This window comes from Convolutriloba macropyga, chromosome 2 (genome assembly GCF_964194025.1).
Source record: "Convolutriloba macropyga chromosome 2, txConMacr16.3, whole genome shotgun sequence".
NCBI classification, from domain to species: domain Eukaryota; kingdom Metazoa; phylum Xenacoelomorpha; order Acoela; family Convolutidae; genus Convolutriloba; species Convolutriloba macropyga.
Genome location: NC_134469.1, coordinates 1507302 through 1531363, shown reverse-complemented (window position 1 = coordinate 1531363; position 24062 = coordinate 1507302). Strand labels below are relative to the sequence as shown.

Sequence of the window (24062 nt, the reverse complement as noted above, 5' to 3'; positions counted from 1 at the left end):
CGTCCCGAGGGAAAGGTAGATTACACTTTTTATTTTGATATCTGCCTCGTACCATGTGTATTTATCGATCATGGGCCCTCTGTTTTGAATGTGTTTACCTTCATTCTCCCAGTCGACTTTTCGACGCTCGTTTCTAATTTCTCTTTTTCTGTCCTCTTCTCCGTTTGAGTTTTCTTTTCTCTCCTCGTATGATGGAATAGTCGGATAGGAGAGGTCGTTTAATGTTGGTCTGTTTCTTTGTAGTTGCTCCACCTGCATGTTCTCTTTCGCCATGACAGCCATTTTAAATGTGGAGAACCACGCCTGCCACTCGTTTAAGGCGTTGGCTCCGGTTTCCCAGAAAATGGGACCACCGATGGGTGATTTCCTTGGCTGCGCCATGTTATGAGGAGATGAAAACGATCAGGGATTAACACTGAATTTTCTCTTTACCGAGGGATTCGGTTCACGTCTGTTTTTTTACCTTTCAGTCAGTTTCAAATGAGTTCAAGAATGAATAACTGAAACTAGACGGTACCAGTTTGTACCCGTCAGCTTAACATCAACAATTAATTAAGTTCAACTAAAATACGTACGCATCGCTTAGGATGCAACGGTAACTAAAATGGTTAACAGATTTTACTGCACTTAGAAATAATTTGATGACAAAGTTCAGTGATAAGTCTATGAGTTTTAGTGTAAGTCCCTGGGGAATTTCGGTTTCTCCATCACAATTACTATTATTATTATTATTATTATTATTATTATTATTATTATTATTATTATTATTATTATTATTATTATTATTATTATTATTATTATTATTATTATTATTATTATTATTATTATTATTATTATTATTATTATTATTATTATTGTTTTTGTTGTTAGTATTAATACTATTTTTCTTACTATTGTTAATATTATTATTCTTATTGTTATTATCATTATCATTATTAAAAACATTCATATTATTATTATTTTTATTATTATTATTATTATTATTAATATTGTTTTTATTATTATTATTATTATTATTATTATTATTATTATTATTATTATTACTATTATTATTTTTATTATTATTATTATTGTTATTATTATTATTATCATTATTATTATTATTATTATTATTATTATTATTATTATTATTATTATTATTGTTATTATTATTATTATTATTATCAATATTAATATTACTTTTATTTATTTTATTATTAATATGTTATTACTATCGTTTAAACTTTTGTTTTACCAGTATTACTTTTATTTGTTAAAATGATTTATTATTTTAAGGTTATTGTTATTATTATTATTTTTATTTTTATTATTATTATTATTATTATTATTATTATTTTTATCAATATTAATATTACTTTTATTTATTTCAATATTAATATGTTATTACTATCGTTTAAATTTTTGTTTTACCAGTATTACTTTTTTTTGTTAATATGATTTATTATTTTAAGGCTATTGTTATTATTATTATTTTTCTTATTATTATTATTATTATTATTATTATTATTATTATTATTATTATTATTATTATTATTAGTATTATTATTATTATTATTATTATTATTATTATTATTTTATTATTATTATTATTATTATTATTATTATTATTATAATAATTATTATTATTATTATTATTATTATTATTATTATTATTATTATTATTATTATTATTATTATTATTATCACTATTCTTAATGTATACTATCATTATTCTTCTTATTATTATTCTTATTCTTATCGTATTAGATTGTGCCCTATATGTTATACTTGTTGTTGTTGAAACATCGGAATTCTCCGATTGATTTCTCTGGTTGTTTTATTTTGTGGTCCCATTTGCTAGTAAATTGCGTGCTGTTTCTCTGTTCACGAAGCTTCTTGGGCTACCTGTGTCTACAAGCCCGTAGGTTTGTTTGTTGTTTATTCTGGTTTGAATCCTAAATTCCTCTCGTTTTGTTTCCTTGATTTCTGTCACTTTCTTGTCTCTGAATTTTATTGATTGTATAAAATTTTTGTTTTGCCAGTCTTCGATCATTTCTCGTATGTAGCGTGTTGAATCGGGTTCAATTTTTTCTTCCGCTGTCTCCTGTATGTCCTCTGTCTCTTCTTCGTTTAAGTTTCTCATCATTTTTATTGTTTGTTTTGGTGCCAGTTGGTTGTGTCTGTGTTGTTGTTGTCCTGTGTAGTTTTGTTGTCTTCTTTGTTGCATGTTGTATTGTGGTCGTGGGAGCATTTCGGATTTGCAGAGCTGGGCAACGTGGCCTATCTTCCTGCATATTCCGCATATCTCGTCTTATGCTGAGCAGATGATTAAATGTCCTGGGAAAAAAATGTTGCCACGTCTTCGGCACTCTTGTATTTGTCCTGATTGTGGTGTAGGTACTCAATTCTGTCGTTTGGTTTATTGTTTTTTCTCAAACCAGGGGGTGTTTGTGTTTGTGATAGTGTTAATGTTATTCATTTTCTGTTGACTTGCCTGACCCTTCTCGCGTGCCAGTGCGTAGTTTAGTGATTCGCTTGTAGTTCGATCTTCCGAGAGCAGGTCCATTTGGAATCATGCCTTGTACAAAGATGCTTTTGACTAAACTTTCTTCCAGGTGCTCCAATTGCAGAGAGCTGCGTGTTTCGTGATGCGTGAGTGGAATAATTCTAACGATTCCCCCTCTTTTTGTCTACAACGGAAAGATTGAAAACCATCAAACGTTTCATTTCTTGTTTGTATGAATGCTTCTTTGAGTTGTTCGACGAGTGCATCTGTTGAGAATTTTGTATGTCTGTGTGTTAGAATCGTTGGAGGAATATTTTTGTTGCTTTTGATCCTAATGATAGATATATGACACTTTTTGCTTTTTGTCTGCTTCGTCTCATGGTATATTGTCAACTTGAGGACGCTTGTCCTCGATGCAGGATTTTTGCCAGTCTGTCCGTCTCGTTACGTTGCGTTGTTCTCTTTGTCTTTTTTTGGCTGTTGTTTCATCAGATAGTGCAGGTTCATAATGTGGTTCTGTTGGATAATCAAAATCTTCGCTCTCTGGTCTTGGTTGTAGGAGTTTATCCACTTGAATGTTGTCCTTTACCATGATGGCAAGTTTTGCTGTTGCTAGCCACTTCTCCCAGTCGAGTTCAGGTTGATGTTCTTTGTCCCAAAAGAATCTTTGCTCCTAATGGGGAACGAGCCATTGTTGACTGCGCCATGTTGTATTCTATTCGCGCGGAATAAAAAAAAGCAAGAATAAATCTTGAATTAATTTCAACTTATTTTCGAATCTGTTTAGGCAGAATTGCAAAGAAGTGCTTTAGCACTAGTTGAGCAAGACGCAATGCCAGTTGGCACTGTGCGGTTAAACAATAAATATAAATGTCAATCAAACTATTTAAAATGCACCGTCACTAATTGGTGGAGTAACAACATGAGTCAACAACGTAAAGGTTGTTCTCAGTATGGAGACTATAATATATATATATATATATATATATATATATATATATGTATGTATATATATGTATATTTATCTGTACATATATGTATTATAGTTTAGTAGTGTTTATATTAATACTTTCCATAATTTGTTACGATCAGGTGGTGTCATGCACCACAATTATTATTATTATTATTATTATTATTATTATTATTATTATTATTATTATTGTTATTATTATTATTATTAGTATTATTATTATTATTATTATTATTATTATTATTATTATTACTATTATTACTATTATTATTATTTTTGTTTTTATTATTATTATTATTATTATTATTATTATTATTATTATCAATAATATTACTATATTATTATATTTTTACTATTATTAATAATATTATTATTATTTTTATTAATTCTTTTAATAATATTATTAGTAGTGTTATTATTACTATTATTATTTTTATTATTATTAATATTATTGTTATTGTGATCCCGCGCTAGTTGTTGTCTGAGATCTACTCCGAGAGGAGGAGATTCTATATCGGATACTTTAGTATCTGTAGGTAGACATGAACTATCTAATATAACAGTGGATTGTAAGTGTTGATCCCTGGGGATATGTATGTATGTATGCTCCAGTGTTGAATGTGAACTTTTGACATTCAAAGAGAATTTAGTTCAAGAATTTATTCTTGGCCACGAACCGACTGTATCTTTTCGGCTTTAGTTTCGTCTGCACTTCACACAAGTGTGAATGCGCGATCTAGCGTAACTACCTGCTAAATGACAGGCGATAAAATGAACAACTAACAACTCGCAACTCACATCTCTCCTATTGGAGATGAACTTATGTACAATGAAATTAGTTATATAACATAAGAGTTTATAAATACGGATACTAATACTTATAAGCTTGGCTGCATTAATGAAGTTTTAGGTGTTCCGAGTGGAGCCGGTATCTCACTTCCCCCCTACGGGAGAAATCCAATTTATTGGATTTCGTTGAGTGCTTTAATATCCTCCTCGTCGAGGTCTGAAATGGTGTCTGGTTGGGGTGATGATGGGGCGTGTTATATATCAGTGAGCTGGCTGGGCTCTTCTGTATCTCTACTTGTGGGTGCTTTGGCAGCTCTTCCTTGTTCGATGTACTTGGTTGTTGTAGTTCCGAGATGGCCTTTTCTCCATTTGGGGCTTGCTCCGGTTGTGACGGTTGGCTGTAGTCTGCTTCGTTTGGGGAGTTTGAGGAGTCTAAGTAAACCACTTGTGGCTCTGGGCTATGGATAGTTTCTGTTTGTTCTCGATGTTCTTTTACAGCGTTGATGGTGTTGATTTTTTCCACAATTTTGTCTATTTTCTCTGTGGATTTGTTGAATTCGAGATGTTGGTCGTTGTTACTTGGGTTGTTGTCGTCGAGTGATGAATTTGCGATTAGTTGGGGTCTTTGGGCTTTAGGGCTCATTGGGCTTGTTTCCATGAAGTCAGTGGGATCATTACTTGTTATGATTTCGAAAGGAGCAGTTCCTGGTAGGTCAGTGTCGACGTTGAACATTTGGCTCGATGGTGGTTGAGGGGTGGGTGTATTGAATATGAGAAAGGACCTATTTGTTTCCGTGTCCGATGTTGCCGATTGGATTCTCCTTGTGGAGGCAGTCAGTGAATGTTTTAGTGCTGCCTGCTTTGTTTTTTCGTTAAAGCTTTGGACTGGAGTGCTCTGTTTGTTCTTTGGTTTTTTGCTTCCTTTTGGGTGTTGTTGCTCCCTTTGATTTTTGTGGCAAGTTTTATTACTTTCTCTTTTGACCATTTTGTGTTTGTCGTTTCCTTCTTGGAATTCCTCTTTTTGGATTTGTTGATGGCCTCGAATTCTGCTCGTGTCCGTTTGGGGGCGCTCGTTGTTTGTTGACTTGGCATTCGTGATGGTCCTGGAATTTCTTGGGGTTCGTTTGTTGTTGGATGACATCTCATTGGTACGGTTGTACTGATCCTTTTGGCTTGTTTGGCTTCTTCTAAACAGAATTTTTTGATTTTTTCTTGATTTCTTCTATATTCGCCTATTGTTTTACATGCGACCATGTGGATTAAGCGTGGTTTTGTTTCTGGTATTGGCTTTGTTTCTGTAGCAATTGCTATGTCGTTCTTCCTTATTACCGTGTTTTTTCTTAATGGAGTATCAATTGTTATGGTGTGTGGCGTATAATTTGTTATTGTGCCATCTTGTATAATATTCCATTGGGGTGCTAGTGTGTTTCTTGGTTCTTTCGTTTTTCTAGCAAATGATTTACGCGCTACGTTACGTTTGTTGTATAATAATTTTGTTGTTTTATCTCCTATGGAGAAATGTAGCTCTGAGGGGCTTATCTTACTTGGTGATTTGGAAATCAGTGGTTGATTTTCAGAATCGTCTGAGTCTATATGTGTGTGTGTGTGGGAAGCGCTTTGTGTGTTGTATTGGATGTCCAATTCATCTTCTGAGCTTCCGTCCCTTCTCCACATTTCTTCTTGTGTCAGCGCATCGTGGCGTAGCAATTTCTTGTCTAAACATTTACTTTTAAGTTGTTTATAAGATATGTTTTTGGTAGATGGTTTAGTTAGCATATTGGATAATTCTGTGTTTGGCTTTCTGCCAAAGTGTGCCTCAAATGGAGTAACTTTCGTTGTTTTATTGGGAATGAGACGTATGTTTTCGATTATGCTTGCTATTCTGGCACTTAGGGTTTCGGGCTCCACATGGGGTCGATATCTAGTACTGCTAGGTGGCGTATTAATGTTTGTATTAGTCTCTCTACCATTCCGGTCCCCTGTGGTCTCCGGCTGGAGCTAATATTAGTTTGATGTTTTTGTTTTTACAGAATATTTCGAATTCTTTTGCCTTAAACGCTTGTGCTTGGTCGCAGCGAATTGACCGTGGGATACCGTGTATTTTACAGTATCGTTCGAGGTAATCTATTGCGGTGTCTGTGTCGCAATTATGAAATAATTCAGCGTTAGGGTATCGTGAGAGACGATCTACTGTAACTAAAATGTAGTTATTTTGTGTTGTGTTTTTGTATGGTATGGGGCCGGCGAAATCCATTTGGATTTCTTGATTTGGCTCTATTAGGCTAGGTAATTGTGTTTGGGTATTAATGCTTTAAGGTTTTTACCTATGTCTATGCATTGTCTGCAGGCTTTAGCTTTGGATACAATCTCCGAATGGATGTGCGGCCACCATATCAGTTTTGCGAGCGCAAGCATTCCCGCTTGGCCGGGGTGATTGTGGTGAAATGTATCCAGCACAAGTTGTTTTAATCGCGATGGTATAACTAATCGGTTGTCGTATAACAGGCAATTTGTAGGGGTAACTGAAAGGTCCCTTCTAATTCGGTATTAAAGCGGGTTTACTTTTTTGAGATCTTCCCAATTCTCTGTTTTTACATAATCCATAATAATTTTTAACTCTTTCTGTGACGCCTCTGATAACAGTTCTTCGTTAAAGACTTTTGTCAGGTTTAACCGATATAAGGGGGTTGGTAGATCGTTGTACGCAGTAAATAGTTCAGAGTGTTTGGTTGGATCTAGTGGGTCTAAGCCCTTTCTTTTGTTTGTGGTAAAATCTGTTTGGGTGCTGGATGTTTTGAATGTTTTGAAAGAATCTGGGTTCTCCATTTGGGGATTGTTTTGTTTATTGGGGGCTCTATTTCTTTTACGAATTGGGACGTTGAATGTATCTCGTAATGGATTTTGTCTTGTTGTAATGGCGACAAAGTTAGTACAATTTGTTAGTGTAGTTTTGTTTGTATTTGGAGGATGTTGAATCAGAGTGTAACTTGTTCTCAATCGAATTAAGGCAAAAAGCGTTTGGAGCTGTATTGTTATTTTGTTTTGGACTAGTTACGTCATTGTTGACTTGTTTTATGTCTGCGTTTTGATTGGTTGCTTTCGTTGCTCCTTTTGGAGTTAGCGCATTGCGTATGAGAGCAAATTTTAATTCATCTATGGTATTTATCACAAAGTTTTTGTCTTCTTCAGATGGTGGTATTGGATCTCCAGATGGATTTCTGTTTAGATAATCGGCAAAGCCCATGTTTTTACCTGGTATATGTTCAACTGAAAAGTGAAATGGTAGTAATCTATCTACCCATCTTGTCAATCTACTTTGATATGTTTCGTTCCTCTGTTTTCTTTAAGTGCTGTAAGTAAAGCTTGGTGATCTGTTTGGAGTATGAATTCGGATCCGTAAAGGTAATATTTAAAATGTTCCATTGACCAGACTACCGCTAGTAGTTCTAGTTCATTGGTACTATATTGTCATTCTAAGTTATTTAGGAAACGGCTGGCGAATGCTATTGTTTCCCAGATGGTGCCGTATTTTTGTTCTAAGCAGGCTCCTAGGCCTTTTTTACTTGCGTCGCAACGTACTCTGGTTTGTTTCGTGGTATGGAAATGTCTATTTTTTGTTATCATTTTTATTTTGTCCTTGATTTGATTGAATGCTTCAGTATGATGTTCCTTCCAATCTAGTTTATTTTGTGCTTTTTCATTTGCTTTGGAGAGTAGGGGGCGTAATTGCTCTGATATTTCTGCTAGATTGGGGATGAATTTAATTAGATGATGTATACAACCCATAAAGTAACGAAGTTGTTTTAAGGTTTTTGGGTTTTCTAAGTTTGTTATTGCGTCGAATTTTTGTTTTGTTGGGGTTACTCCATTCGGAGTAATTGTGAAGCCGAGCCATATTATTTGTTCCTTTGCGAACTCGCATTTTTGAAGGCTAATGGCTAGGTTCTCTTCGTTTAATCTATGTAGTACTTTATCTAATTCTTTTTCGTGTTCGTCTAATGTTCCTTTGTTATTATTAGAATATCGTCTAGGTACGCGAATTTTGAATTTATATCGTGCAGTGTTTTGTCGATTGTTTTCTGGAACGTTGCTGGCATATCTGTTAGCCCGTAAAACCCGTTAATAAACCTATAAGTGCCGGTAGCTATTCCTCCTAAAATGTTAAAGTTACAGTGTTTCTTGATGTTTTCGTCTAATGGTATTTGACTGTAAGCATATTTTAAGTCAATTTTTGAGAAGAAATATTTTTTCCTTGCTTGTTTTTTCTTTCAGATATATACTCTGCTACAGAGTCCATTAGGTGGTCGATGCTTTGCATTTGGTATTTATTTTTGTGGATGGCGTCGTTCAATTTTTTGGAGTCTAAAGCTATCTTGACTGATTTGTCTTTTTTAACCGTTATTACTACTGGGCTTATGAATAGTTCGTTTGAACACTTTTCTAATTTAATGATTTGTTTGTCATCTATTAATTTTTTGAGTTCATTTTTCGACTTTCTCGAGTAGGTGCAACGGGACTCGTCGAACTTTGTGTTGGGAAGGAGTATATTCCGGTTTAAAAATCGATTTCGCAATATGGTTTTTTGAGCGACCTAGGCGAGTGCATAGGTGTGGACATTTTTGGAATACCCATTTTATTATGTTTTTCTCCGTTTGGAGATCAGATATGAAGTTGATGGGCTTACCGATTTTCTTTGATGCGTTGAGTGTTATCCCCAATTTTGCCAGTAGGTCTCTGCCCATTATATTTTTCGTGTTGTTTTTCACGATGAGGACTTTGCAGCTCTTTGCTGTCCATGATCCTGACTTTATGTCGATGATGAGCACTCCTTCGATTTCAATGTTTTTATTGAAGAATTTGTAGATTGTGTTTTCTGTGAACTTTTCAATTCTTATATTTTGGATCTCCTTTTGGAGCTGTTGTGCTATCTCTTGGTTAATAAAAGAACGAGGTGAGCCAGTATCTGCGAGCCACTGTAGTTTGTGTGACTGGGTTGTTGTTTCTACCCAGAATTCTCCCTTGGATTCCTTGCTGATGAAGTTGTTTTTCTGTGGGGAGAACTGTGTTGGGCGTATTATGTTTATGTTTGCCCAGTCTTCATGAAGTTCTTTTATGTATAGGGCCGCTTCCGCGTCTACGCTCTCCTCCATTTGTTCGCTCTCTGATTTTTCTTGGTTTATATTTCTTATTCTTCTTGTTTGTGGCGATTTATAGTTTTGTGCCGAGCTGGACTGTGGCGTGTTGTGTGGCCGTCGTTCTGGCATTTTTGCTGTGCACAATGATGTATAGTGTCGTGCTTCTTTGCATATTTTGCACGTGGTTGTTTTCGCGGGGCGTGTTTGTAAATGAGCTAAAGAGAAAGTTCCTCCGCATTTCCAGCATGGATTTGGTTTTTGTTGAGTGTTTTGGTTGTAAGTTCTTTGTCTGTTTGTGCGGACATATGAGACTGTATTCCAGTTTGTATTGTTTGATCTGAGGATTTCTTGTTGGTTTGCTAGTCCTCTTTCTCTATTTACGGCGTTATTTAGTGCCTGTTGTGGAGTACGTGTTTCCGATAGGAGCTCCATTTGTGTATTTGAACTTCTCATATTTGATATGAATATGTCCTTTAAAAGGTCTTCTTCGAGTTGTTCGAATTTGCAGTGTGCCCTTTGTTCCCGAAGGCGGCTATAGAAGCTTTCAAACAAGTCGTTGGGTTGTTGCATTGATTTAGAGCATTGAAACCGGTCGAACGTTCTGTTTCGTGGTCGGGTAAATGTTAGTGTTAACTCGTGCACTAGTTCGTTGGTGGTACACCGCTCTATTCTAATGTGCGGGTTTCTTTGGTGGAATGTTCTATTTCCTTCCGCTCCTAGGGAGAGGTAAATGAGGCTTTTGACCTTTAGGTCTGCCTCGTCCCATGGGAATATGTCTATCATTGGGCCGATTTGTTCTAATTTTTTACACTCATTTTCCCAGTCCACTTTTCAGCGTTCATTTCTTTGGTCTCTTTGTCTCTCTTCGTCTGCTGTTTCCCCGTCAAATGGTTCGTCATAGGTCGGGAGTGTAGGGTAGGGTAATTCGGTTCTTGATGGCTTTAGTTTCAGGATTTCGTCAACCTGCAGGTTGTCCCTTGCCATTATTGCCATTTTCAAAGTCCCGAACCATGTGCTCCAGTCTGTAGGTGGGTTTGCCCCTGTCTCCCAGAATGCTGGTACTCTTAGAGGAGTTTTTAATGCTGACTGCGCCAAGTGATCCCGCGCTAGTTGTTGTCTGAGATCTACTCCGAGAGGAGATTCTATATCGGATACTTTAGTATCTGTAGGTAGATATGATCTATCTAATATAACAGTGGATTGTAAGTGTTGATCCCTGGGGATGTGTATGTATGTATGCTCCAGTGTTGAATGTGAACTTTTGACTTTCAAAGAGAATTTAGTTCAAGAATTTATTCTTGGCCACGAACCGACTGTATCTTTTCGGCTTTAGTTTCGTCTGCACTTCACACAAGTGTGAATGCGCGATCTAGCGTAACTACCTGATAAATGAAAGAAGATAAAATGAACAACTAACAACTCGCAACTCACATCTCTCCTATTGAAGATGAACTTATGTACAATGAAATTAGTTATAAAACATCAGAGTTTATAAATACGGATACTAATACTTATAAGCTTGGTTACATTAATGAAGTTTTAGGTGTTCCGAGTGGAGCCGGTATCTCAGTTATTATTATTATTATTATTATTATTATTATTATTATTATTATTATTATTATTATTATTATTATTATTATTACTCTTATTATTATTATTATTATTATTATTATTATTATTATTATTATTATTATTATTATTATTATTATTATTATTATTATTATTATTATTATTATTATTATTATTGTTATTATTATTATTATTATTATTATTATTATTATTATTATTATTATTATTATTATTATTATTATTATTATTATTATTATTATTATTATTATTATTATTATTATTATTATTATTATTATTATTATTATTATTATTATTATTATTATTATTATTATTATTATTATTATTATTATTATTATTATTATTATTATTATTATTATTATTATTATTATTATTATTATTATTATTATTATTAATATTAATTTTATTATTTTTATTATTATTATTTTTATTATTATTACTATTATTATTATTAATAATATTATTACTATTATTATTATTATTATTTTTATTATTATTGTTATTATTATTACTTTTATTATTATTATTATTATTATTTTTCTTATTACTATTACTATTGTTGTTGCTGTTGTTGCATGCTATTTGCGCGGAATTAAAAAAGGAATAAATCTTGAATAAATGTCAACTTACTTTCGAATCTATTTAGGCAGAAGTGCAAAGTGTTTTTGCACTAGTTGAGCAGGACGCAGTACCAGTTGCACTGGGCGGTTAAACAATAAACATAAATGTCAATCAAACTATGTACAATGCATCGTCACTAATTGGTGAGTAAAAACATGAGTTAACAACGTAAAGGTTGGTTGTTCTCCGTTTGGGTAATATAATGAATATATATATATATATATATATATATATATATATATATATATATATATATAAATATATGTATTAGAGTTAAGTATTGTTTATATTAACAATTTCCATAATTTGTTACGATCAGGTGGAATCATCCACCACACTTCCTCCTCTTCTGTTCATTGACGTCAGTCAAAGACCTTGTCCAGGGCTTTGATGTCCTCGGAGCTTAGTGATGAAATTGACCTCATGGTTGATGCTTCTCCTTGCTCTGTTTCCTCCATATGGATTACCTCGGTAACCTCTTCAGTGTTTTTGTCTCTCCTCAGGTGTATTGTCAGTTGGTACTTGGGCTTGTTGTTGTTGTTCAGTGTTGATGTCATCTGATTGCCCGTGAGTTTTCACCAGGATGTCATATTTGTTTTGTTTTGTGGGGTTCATTGGCTCTTTTTGTAGCTGTTTTTTCTTCCGTTGGTGTTGAGTGGTCCGCTGGGATGATTGTGATTAGTTGTTCAGTCTCTTGGCGTGGTTGCTTTGTTGAGGAGCTGCCTATTTTGTTCATCTTGCGGTTGGTGCGTGCAGGGTCTTTCGGCTTCTGTGTTGATGGTGTGGTCATGAATGCTTCAGTGTGGTTTGATGTAAATATGGTGATTGGGCTGCCTTGTGATGAATCTGAAGCTAAGTTGATGACTTCAATTGACTTGTTGTTACGAAATTGGGTGGTATCCAGTTGGACTCTTGATGAGTTTGATAGTTGTACTTGTCGTTGTTTCGCTTTTGCGAATTTGGTCTGTGCTAGGGCCGCTTCCTTGGATTTCTTTTGGAATTCGCTTGTTTTCATTTGCGCTCGCTTTTTCGGTTGAGCTTTTCTCTTTTGTTGATGTTGATTGCGTTTGTTGGTTCCCGCGTTTCGTGTTGGTAGAATAGTCCAGGTGTGTCTATTTGAGGGTGTTGGCTGTTGTTGCTTGGGCTTCCAGGTCTTTCCAATTGTTTGGACGATCATCTGTTGAATGATGTTGATGGCTTCGACTGTTGTGTTTGCTTGGCCTGTCTCTTTTCTGTTATCAGAAATGGTTTTATTTTTTCTTGGTTTCTATTATACACTCGCACTGTTTTGAATAATACAAATTGCATTAATCTTGGTTTAGTTTCAGTGACGATTGCTCGGTCGTTTTTTCTGATTACTGTGTGTTTTCTGTTATTTGTGTCTAATGTGATTATTGTTGGTGAATGGTTTGTTATTTTATCATCTGGTATAATATTCCAGAGTGGTTTGATTGTTCCTCGTGGTTCGGGTGCTTTGCTGGCTATTGTTTTTCTTGCGACTTGTTTTTTTGCGTCAGTGATTGTTGCGGTTTTGTCTCCGAATGTTATCATTTATTTATCTGGTGTTATTTTTATTGGAGAAATTTTCTTACGTTTATTGGCTTTCTTCTTCAGGTTTTGTAGTGTTGAATGGTCGGATGAGTCGTCTTCAGAAATTCGCTCTTGAATTTAATGTCTAGATCTTTCTCTAAATCTGTATCCAGATTCCATATGGACTCGGCGTTGAGCATTGGTTGCTTCAGTCATCGCTTCTTGTCTAAATAGAAATTCGTTATACCCTTGAATGATTGTTTTTTTGTGGATGATGTTGTAATGTTGGAGAGTTGTGTGTTGTATTTTTTTGCCGAAATGTGCTGTGAATGGAGCTATTTTTGTTTTTGAGTTAGGAATTAGTTTTAATTCTTGTATGGTTTCTGTTATCTTTTCTGCGAGGGTGACTTTTGACCATTTCGGATCATTGTTTAGAACCAAAAGTTGTCGTTTTATGGTTTTTATTAAGCGCTCTATCTTACCGGTTGTCCTATGATCTCCAGCTGGTGCTAGTGATCATAGGACAACCGGTATGGACTTAAAAGCTTGTGCTTGGTGGCATCTTATGTTTCGGGGGATGCCGTGAAATTTTATATATTTCTTCAGGTAACCTATTGCTGTATCTGCATCGCAGTTGTGGTATAATTTTGCGTGTGGATACCTTGAGTATCCATCTACTGACGCTAGGATGTATGAATCTTTCAGGTATTCGTCTGGTATGGGGCCAGCGAAGTCCAATTTGACTTCCTCATTTGTTCGTTTAGTGTTGGAATTTGTATAGTGATACATTTTGGGATAACCGGTCATAATTTCTTACCAATTTTGATGCATGGCGTACTTTTTGTGTGAGAATAACTATCTTTCTGTGGATTCTCGGAAAACATAAGAGATTTGCAAGATGCATCATTCCTGATTGTCCTGGGTGGTTACGGTGGTTCGAGTTCATTATCAGTTTGCTTAGTTGCGTGGGAATGAAGATTTTTCCGTCGTAGAGTATACATCCAGTTGGAGTAGTGCTGATGTCTCTTTTGAGTGAGAGCCAGTGTCTGCTATAATGCTTTAAGGTATCCCTGTCCTTTTGTTCATTGATTTGTAGTAAGTTCTTGCTTTGGGGGTCGCTTCTTTTTGCTTCAGCAAAAAAGTTCTCTCCGAATACTTTGTATTGGTGTTTGAGGTAATCTGTGGAGTTGCTTTAGTCGATGTCAGGAAATGGGTTAAAGTGTTGTTTTTTTGTCAATGGGAGTCGGTCATGTCTTATATTTTAGGTTTCTTCTGTTTGAGTAGTTATTGTGTTTGTTGGGTGTGATGGAGGTTCGCCCCGTTGTTCCATTTTCTTCTTGTTTGTTCGTCTGAATATTTTCCGGATGAATACTGTGTAGGTGTTAACTTCTTGTCTGTTTCTTGTAGAGATATGTACATTGTTGTTAAAAAATGGGTCCAATTGGATTTTTGAAATAAATTTATTTTGATTGATATTTGTTGAAATTAATTGTTTATTGTGTAGTTTATTCGATACGAAATAAGGCGGCTGTGTAGTAGCGTTCAAATGGCAAAAAAACGCATGGCTTTGTTTTGGATTGGAATGGTTTATGACGTCATTATGTGTGTTTCTGTTTCTTGCGTTTTGATTGTTTCGTTTTCTATGTGCGGTGTGTAGTATGTAGTACAAGGCCGTTATTGTATTTACTTTGTGATTTTCGTCTATGTTTTCACCAATTGGTGGTGAATTTTGATGTCGGCTTAAGGAGTCTGCGAATCCCAATTGCGAATCCCATGTTTTTCCCTGCGATATGTTCGACGTTGAAATGAAACGGTAACAGTCTATCTACCCATCTTGTTAATCTACTTTGATATGTTTTGTTTCCTCTATTGTTTGCGAGTGCTGAAAATAGAGCTTGGTGATCCGTTTGGAGTGTTAAGTTGGAACCGAAAAAATAATATTTGAAATGTTCAAGTGACCACACGACAGCTAGTAATTCTAATTCATTCATGCTATATCTCTGTTTGTTTTTATTTAGAAATCTCCTTGCATAATCTATTGGGTGCCAATTGTTGTTATGTTTTTGTTCTAGTCATGCGCCTATTCTTTCTTCGCTTGCATTGTATTTTACCCGCGTTTCGCAATTTATGTCGAAGTGTTTTTGTTCTATGGTTGTTTCAATTGTTTCTTTAATTTTGTTGAATGCAGTTGTGTGTTTTTTCTTCCCAGTCCATTTTTTTGGATGTTTTTGATGTTAATTTATTTAGTAGTGGTCAAAGTGGTGCTAATAATGTTGCTCGATTGGGTAAAAATTTTACCATGTGGTGTATAATACCCATGAATGATCTTAGTTGTTTCAGTGTTATTGGATTTTCCAACTGGAGTATGGCATCTGTTTTTCTTTTTGTTGGAGTAATGCCTTCTGATTTAATTTTGTATCCTAGCCAAACAATTTCTGTGAGTCCGAATTCACATTTGTGAACACTGATGGCTAAGTTTACGTCATCTAATCTTTTTAATGTTTTGTCAATTTCTTTTTCGTGTTGTTCTAGTGTTCCCTTTGATATTATTATGATATGGTCTAGGAATGCGTTTGTGGAGTTTAGTCCGTCTAATGTGGTATCCATCATTTTTTGGAATGTTGCGGGAAGATCTGTCAGGCCGCAGAAGCCATTGAGGAATCTATATGTTCCAGTTGGATTCCCGACTGGTATGTTAAAATTACAGTGTTTTTGTGTGCTGTGTGGAGTGGCAATTGGCTGTAGGAATATTTGAGGTCTATTTTACTGAAATATAGTGTTCTCTTAGTTGATTTGAGTTCTGATATTTTTATCGCAATCTTGTTCGTGAGGTGGTCTATGCTTTGCATTTGATATTTGTTTTTGTGTATTGCATCGTTGAGAATTTTTTGAATCTAGGGCTATTTTGATTGATTGGTCTGATTTCACTGTTATCACTACTGAGCTTATAAAATTTTCATCCGAACATGATGTTAGTATTCTTATCTGTTTTTCGTTAATAACTTTGTTATATTCGTTTTCTACTATTTCTGTTGGATGTAGTGGTATTCGTCTTCTTTTGTGTTGTGTGGGATGGAATTCTTTTTTGAAGGTGGATTTTGCAACGTGGTTTTTTGATCTGCCGAGTTTAGTGCACAAGTTTGGGCATTTGTAGAATATCCATTCTGATATTTTTTTGGTGTGTGTTGGATATGTTAACTAATTGTGTCTCACCTGTGTTTTGTTGCGGTGACATTGGTAAGTGTAGTCCCAATTTGTCCATTATGTCTCTTCCGAGTATGTTTATTGTGTTGATGTCGACTAGAAGTATTGTGCAATTCTTTGTCAATTATGATCCAGATTTGGCGTCCACTTGGATTGTGCCCTGTATGTTGAACTTGTTGTTGTTGAAACATCTGAATTCTCCGATTGATTTCTCTGGTTGTTTTATTTTTGTGGTCCAATTTACTAGTAAATTGCGTGCTATTTCTATGTTCATGAAGCTTCTTGGGCTCCCTGCGTCTACATGCCAGTAGGTTTGTTTGCTGTTTATTTTGGTTTGTATCCTAAATTCTCCTCGTTTTGTTTTGTTGATTTCTGTCACTTTCTCGTCTGTGAATTTTACTGATTGTATAAAATTTAAGTTTTGCCATTCTTCCATCATTTCTCGTATGTAGTATGTTGAATCAGGTTCAATTGTGTCCTTCGCTGTCTTCTGTATGTCCTCTGTTTCTTCTTCATTTATGTTTCTCATCTTTTGTAATGTTTTTTTTGGTGCCAGTCGGTTGTGTCTTTGTTGTTGTTGTTGTTGTCTCTGTGTAGTTTTGTTGTCTTCTTTGTTGCATGTTGTATTGTGGTCGTGGGAGCATTTCGGATTTGCGGAGCTTGGCCAAGTGGCCTGTCTTTCTGCATATTCTGCATACCTCGTTTTTTGCTGGGCAGATATTTAAGTGTCCTGGGAAAATTTGTTGCCACGTCTTTGGCAGTCTTCGTTCTCGGAGTTCGATCTTCCGAGAGCAGGTCCATTTGGAATCATGCCTTGTATAAAGATGCTTTCGACTAAACTTTCCTCCGGGTGTTCCCAATTGCAGAGTGCTGCGTGTTTCTTGACGCGTGAGTGGAATACTTCTAAGGATTCGCCCTCTTTTTGTCTACATCGGAAAAACAGAAAACGATCAAATGTTTCATTTCTTGTTTGTATGAATGCTTCTTTGAGTTGTTCGACGAGTGCATCTGCATGTCTGTGGGTGGGAATCGTCGGTGAAAGATGTTTTTCGCTTGTGATCCTAACGATAGATATATGAGACTTTATGCTTTAATGTCTACTTCGTCTCATTGTATATTGTCAACTTGACGGCGCTTGTCCTCGATGTCTTTGCAGGATTTTTGCCAGTCTGTCCGTCTCGTTACTTTGCGTTGTTCTCTTTGTCTTTTTTTGGCTGTTGTTTCATCAGATAGTGCAGGTTCATAATGTGGCTCTGTTGGATAATCTAAATCTTCGCTCTCTGGTCTTGGTTGTAGGAGTTTATCCACTTGGATGTTGTCCTTTAGCATGATGGCGAGTTTTGCTGTTGCTAGCCACTTCTCCCAGTCGAGTTCTGGTTGATGTCCGTTGTCTTGTCCCAAAAAATTTACTCCTAATGGTGAACGACCCATTGTTGACTGCGCCATGTTGTATGCTATTTGCGCGGAATCAGAAAAAGCTAGAATAAATCTTGAATTAAGTTCAACTTACTTTCGAATCTGTTTAGGCAGAACTGCAAAGAACTGCTTTAGCACTAGTTGAGCAAGACGCAATACCAGTTGGCACTGTGCAGTTAAACAATAAACATAAATGTCAATCAAACTATGTACAATGCATCGTCACTAATTGGTGGAGTAACAACATGAGTTAACAACGTAAAGGTTGTTCTCCGTATGGAGACTATAATATATATGTGTATTATAGTTTAGTAGTGTGTATATTAATACTTTCCATAATTTGTTACGATCAGGTGGAATGATCCACAACAAATATTATTATTATTATTATTATCATTATTACTATTATTATTATTATTATTATTATTATTATTATTATTATTATTATTATTATTATTATTATTATTATTAATATTATTATTAATTTTATCATGCAGTGTTCTCTAAATCCCCAGGGATTGTTGCAATGACTACATAGATGTATCATTATAAGCTCTCTTAAACTTTTTGATATTTACTATTACATAGCGTTTGTACATTGTTGCTCCTTCAATTGCCACACTACTTCGAGAGTGAATCTGTTTATGTTAAATAGTTGACAGACAGGTAATGACTGGTGTCAACTTTACGGTCAGTTTTCTCAAATAAGTGAGAAGCAATGAAATCGAAAGCTCGTTGAATTCCAGGCTTGGAGAGAAATTTAAAGTAGAGTTTCTAACTAAAAAGAGCGCAGGAGATTAAATGAAGGTCAAAATATCGCGAAAAATAACTGAAAACGGAATAAATTTGGGTTAAATAGTTGTCCGAAAAGCGGTTAAAAAAGTGATTTTATGTGTTTATTACTTTGTCGGGGGTTTCTTGATGAAAAAGTAAAAATTTTGTTAATTCATGGGGCAGGAATATAAAATACAATTTCTTTCCTTAGATCAAACACACATTGAATAAAAATTTTGGTCATTTAGCTGCTTGTTGAAGCGAATAATTGAGAATATTTGAGTGCTGAATGTATGTTATTTTTGTTACTTTTTTGCCTTTTAAGTGAATTTTTAGCATTTTTTTGCGGACCAAAGTTTAAAAAAAGAACAGTCCGCAAATTTAGATGCTGTCAAATTTTCCGGCTATTAACATAATTTTTTTCCTATAAGGACCTCATTGAAATGTTCATCTATGGCTCCACTGCATTGTAGACAAATCTCGTGTGGGGCGATCTTAAAACTTGGCTGAGTTTGAATTCGACTATTGCTTTTAGCATATCTGTGCAATCGACAAAAAAGTTGAAGTGAGGAAAAGTGCTTTCAACAGTTTTATTGGTATTACTATTTCTTTTCAATTCAATTCAATTTAAAACTATGTGCAATTTCTGAATTTCTCTTACAGCGTATTGGAAAGATTTGAAATTTATTTTTTGTCCTTGACGGAAACAAAGTTACGACTGAAATGTTTTCCTTTCAAGATTATAACAAATTGGTAAAAAAAAGTTGGTGCAGTGAATGATTGAAACTTCAAAAGTTTTGCTGTTCTTTTTTGAAAAATCCTGACTTCTTTCTCTAGTCCAATGAGGGGACTGAATCCCTAATCAGAGACTGAAAAGCAAAATTGACTAAAGTGATGAAATATTCAGTTAAAGGAAGAAGAAAATAGTTTGAATTGGATAGATTTTTGTTCCAATGTAAGTAATTTCATAGTTTTGCGAGTCCTAGACGCACAATTGGTGTTAATTTTAGGGATTTGATTGCTTATATGTATGAATTAACAAGTAAGTGAGAAGTAATGAAATTGAAATCTCGTTGAATTTCAAGCTTGGAGAGACGTGTCAAGTAGAGTTTCTAACTAAACATGAGAATGAATGGAGGACAAAATATCGGGAAAACTGACTGAAAAATGGAAGAAATTTGTGTTAAATATTTGTCTGAAAAGTGGTTAAAAAAATGATTTTATGTGTTCATTACTTTGTAGGGGGTTTCTTGATGAAAAACTAAAAACTTTGTTGTTTAATGGCGCAGGAATATAAAAAATGTTTTTTTTTCTTAGATGAAACATAAAGTGAATAGAACGTTTGGTCATTTAACAGCTTGTCGAAACGAATATTTGTTTCTTTTTTGTGTTTTTAGTGAAAACTATCAATTTTTTGCGCACCAAAAGAACAATCCGCTAAAGTAGATGTTGTCAAAATTGCCGGCGATTAACGTAATATTTTTTTCTATAAAGACCTCATTGAATTGTTCATGAATGACTCCACTACATTGTAGACAAAACTCGGTAAGGGCAATCTTAAATCTTGGCTGAGGTTGCTTCTGCAGGTTAGAAAAAGTATTCTAGTTTAGTTTATTTGCCAGGTTAGTTTGACTGCAACTTGTTTTAACGTTCAAGCTGGCGTTTTATGTCAACAACATTTTTCGTTCTCTCCCAGTAAACAAAATAACGCCATTTTGTAATGGAAAGGAAGGTTTTACAATGCAGATACAATGATATTGGATAAATCATCTAACTTTCTTGCTATTTTCCCAGGTTTTGGTCCAGACCCAAATTGAGCCATGATCAGACCCAATCGAGCGCACACCCTTATGTTCCAAGACCAAAATTACAGGGTCTGAAAAGCGGTTCGAGCGCACAATAGTCTGGACCATGGTCTGATTTCGGTCTGATCAGAGGTCAATTCGGTCTGGAAGGTCTGATCATAGTGTTTTTAGTCTGGACCACGGTCTGGGTTCGGTCTGATCAGGGGACGTTTCGAGCAGAATATATTTTTCCGAAGATTGCTCTAACATTTTTAGTGCTCTCTACGGTGGTAATAAAAAAATAATGAAGAAAAACCAAAATTTTCTGTATACTAAAAAACGCATTTTAATGCCTTTTCTTACCAAAATGAAAACGATTTCTTTCCTTAAAAAAGTAAATAGGTTTTGATTTTGGTCCTCTTGTTTTTCGATTTGAAACTTCGCCTACTTCTTTCAACCCGTTTTGTTTAACGAGATCGAACAAGAAACACCATCTTACAATCCCGCCCAGGATGAAGTCCGCAACCCAAGACAGGTATTGGACAGACCGACCATACCCAAAACAAGGATTGGCCAGACCGACAATACCCAAAGATAGGTATTGGCCAGACCGAGCAGACTTTGACCACCATTGGCCAGACTGATCAGACTATGGACACCATTGGCCAGACTGACCAGAAATTGTCCAGACCATTGGGCAGACCGAACAGATCTTAGGCCAGACCGTTGTCCAGACCATCGGCCAGACCGTTGTCCAGACCAATGGCCAGACCGAACAGACCCCAGGCCAGACCATTGTCCAGACCGTAGGCCAGACCATCCGCCAGACCGTTGTCAAAATTAATGGCCAGACCGAACAGATCTTAGGCCAGACCATTGTCCAGACCGTTAGCCAGACCATCCGCCAGACCGTTGGCCAGCCCAATGGCCAGACCGAGCAGACCCTACGCCAGACCCTTGTCCAGACCGTAGGCCAGACCATCCGCCAGACTGTTGTCAAGATTAATAGTCAGACCGAACAGACCTTAGGCCAGACCATTGTCCAGACCGTAGGCGAGACCATCCGCCAGACCGTTGTCCAGACCATTGGCCAGGCCGAACAGATCCTAGGCCAGACTATAAGACTCATTTAAACGTGTATAAGCATCCAATAAAATTTATAACTTAATCGTTTCATTTTTCTGAATGACAAATGAATATGAGATTTTAAAAAGAAATTATTGAAAAAAAACGTCGTTTTAAAGACAAATGCAAATGTTAAAAGAAGGTCAATGAAGTATTCTAATCATCTGGAAGTAGATGTCGTTTACCATTTATGGGCTGCGATTTTGAAAAACAGTCAATACAGCACGCATTTATACAATTTGGCTCTTATTTGACCGAACAGACCAAAATATGGGTATTGGCCAGACCGAACAGACCGAAATTTGGGTATTGGCCAGACCGAACAGACCGAAATATGGGTATTCGCCAGACCGAACAGACTAAAATTGCCACTGGCCAGACGGAATGCGCGACCCAAATTTTTTCCAGACCATTGTGGACGGTCGCACCGGACCCCCTGTCCGCGACCCAAGTCGGTCTGGCCAATACCTGTCTTGGGTCGCGGACTTCATCCTGGATGGTTATATTGGTGCTAGGATCCGAGGACCTTTTCCATTTGTTTCTTGGATCCGATCCGGGAAAAATTCTGTATGGCATTAAGATTTCCGTGATTCGATGGCTGGACTAAACCTCCAAATTCACCCTGAGGCTCTCAGTAGTAGGGAAAAATTCCTAGTTTGGGAAAATTTATATTGCCAATTGAAATCCGAAAAGAGAAAACTAAAAATAAATTTAGGGAAAAACTAAGCAGCGAAATGGTCAAACTGCATGAACGTGTTCCAATAGATAGACAAGTAAGAGGCTTTAGGAAATTTTTCTACTGAAGTATAAAGACCAAACTATTCATATATTTACGAGGCGATTTTGAAAATGTAAATATTTAACCAAACGTTTTTGTTGTGGTTATAACTTTAAATTTACATTTTTGAAGATTAAAAAAAAGAAAAATTGTGACAATGATTGTTTTTACTATGTAGCAGCATCTAAGAGGTTTTATTTAATTTATCATAGTTGATCGCTAAAATTTACCTTCCAAAAAATTTGCTGATTATCGTTTCAAAATTTGCTATGTAAGCTTATCTTTTCATCCTTAATCTTACTTTTTTTTCAATTAGAGGTAGAGGCAACATCCTGAAACAAAATTTGTATTCAATGATTTATGGATCTTATGGGGGGGGGGGGGGAGGGGAGGGGGAGGGAGGGAGGGAGCGAGGGAGGGGAGGGAGGGAAGGAGGGAGGGGAGGGGTATTATTTGCTTGGGGGGGGGGGGGGGGGGGTGGTTATTACCCAGTTAATCACACAGGAATATCAATTCAACCAAATGTAATAACTTGTTCCGTTTGTCGTGGTTTCAAAGAACTTAATCCACAGCAAAACAGGACGCATGAGCTTAATATGAAATTAGACGGACGCCAGACTGTCACAAATATTTTTACTCATTACTGTAACCAGCCATTAACTAATAACCTCTGCTTTACCTCATGAATTCAATTAAGCTTACAAGATCCAACCCAAGTCGAGATGAACAGATGTTTATGTTGCAACATCTTGCAAGAGTCTTGCAACCTTGGTCGAGGGGCCAGCAGCTGTAAGCGGATATTTTTGTAAGAAATCCACTGAATGTGCGGAATTTATGTAAGATTTGTGCTGATTGCGCTGAAAATTGAAAAACAGTTGAATCTGCTGAAAAATTATATCTCAGCACATTTCAACACTTGTGAAAATTTCAAATTCAGCGGATTCAGCGCCTTTCTATACATAATTTCAACACTTCTCTTGCAAAACTTCATCAGCTTCTCAGCAAGATTTTCTTTAAAAAGAAAATTTTAAAAACGGTTATTTTGTAAAATTTTGAAAGAAAACCTTGCAATACGATTTATCGTCTTATAGGTCAGATTGAACTTACTTTGGATTCGGAGACGCTGTGATGGAAGTTATTTGGATCTTTGGCAGTGCTTTCATCTTCATTGGTGTCGGGGTGGGTATGAAAGAGAAATTTGATGAATTTGAAATATAAAGGTATATAATAATGACACATGCGAAAACAACTACAAAAGAAAATATAACTTCAATTCTCATATTTGTTTTTGGTTCACTTTAGCTTGTGCAGCTTAGTATAACTATTCCAGTTTAGCTTATGAGCCAGTTTAGTTTGACTCAAATTGTTTTAACGTCTAGTTATAACTTGTTTTTAATTAGAAAAAATGTTCGATTGAGCACCATTTTTTCTTTCTCTTTTTCAGTACTTGAAAAGTAGCGACGGCTTTTGTGCTAAATTGTACTAAAAATAGGAAGGTTTTACTATGCAGTTTTCATGTAATGCATCGACTAAATAAATGAACAAAGAAAAATATGAACAATTTGCAATATTTACATTTTAGCGTTGGAAGTTTACAGGAGTTACAAGTCAACTATTTGTGACCGAAATGAAATGTGTTCAAACTTTTGTGATGAAATGTGAACAACACTATTAACATCAACTAAACTTTAAATCAGTTGTGAAATCATCTTTTGAAACTTGAATGTGGTTCATTCTCTTGTACAACACATAAACAGATTTAAAAGGAAAAAAAAACATTAGGATTATTATGTAATTTAGCATGCCAAGTTACCCATCTTTTCTGCTAGGGCCCCGCATTGTTTTCAACACCCATTTATAAAAG

The 24062-nt window shown here is 35.5% G+C and overlaps 1 protein-coding gene across 1 annotated transcript in view; it reads right to left on the bottom strand.

Annotated features, from left to right (window-relative positions):
- The window catches only part of LOC142335050 (3-galactosyl-N-acetylglucosaminide 4-alpha-L-fucosyltransferase FUT3-like), a 52590-nt gene extending 28877 nt beyond the window's left edge, over positions 1-23713 (bottom strand). Inside the window, exon 1 of the mRNA XM_075383377.1 lies at positions 23306-23713. Coding sequence (XP_075239492.1) covers positions 23306-23478 — 173 coding nt within the window. The 5' untranslated portion in view covers positions 23479-23713. The remainder of the gene's footprint in view (positions 1-23305) is intronic.
- Between the last annotated feature and the right edge of the window lie 349 nt (positions 23714-24062).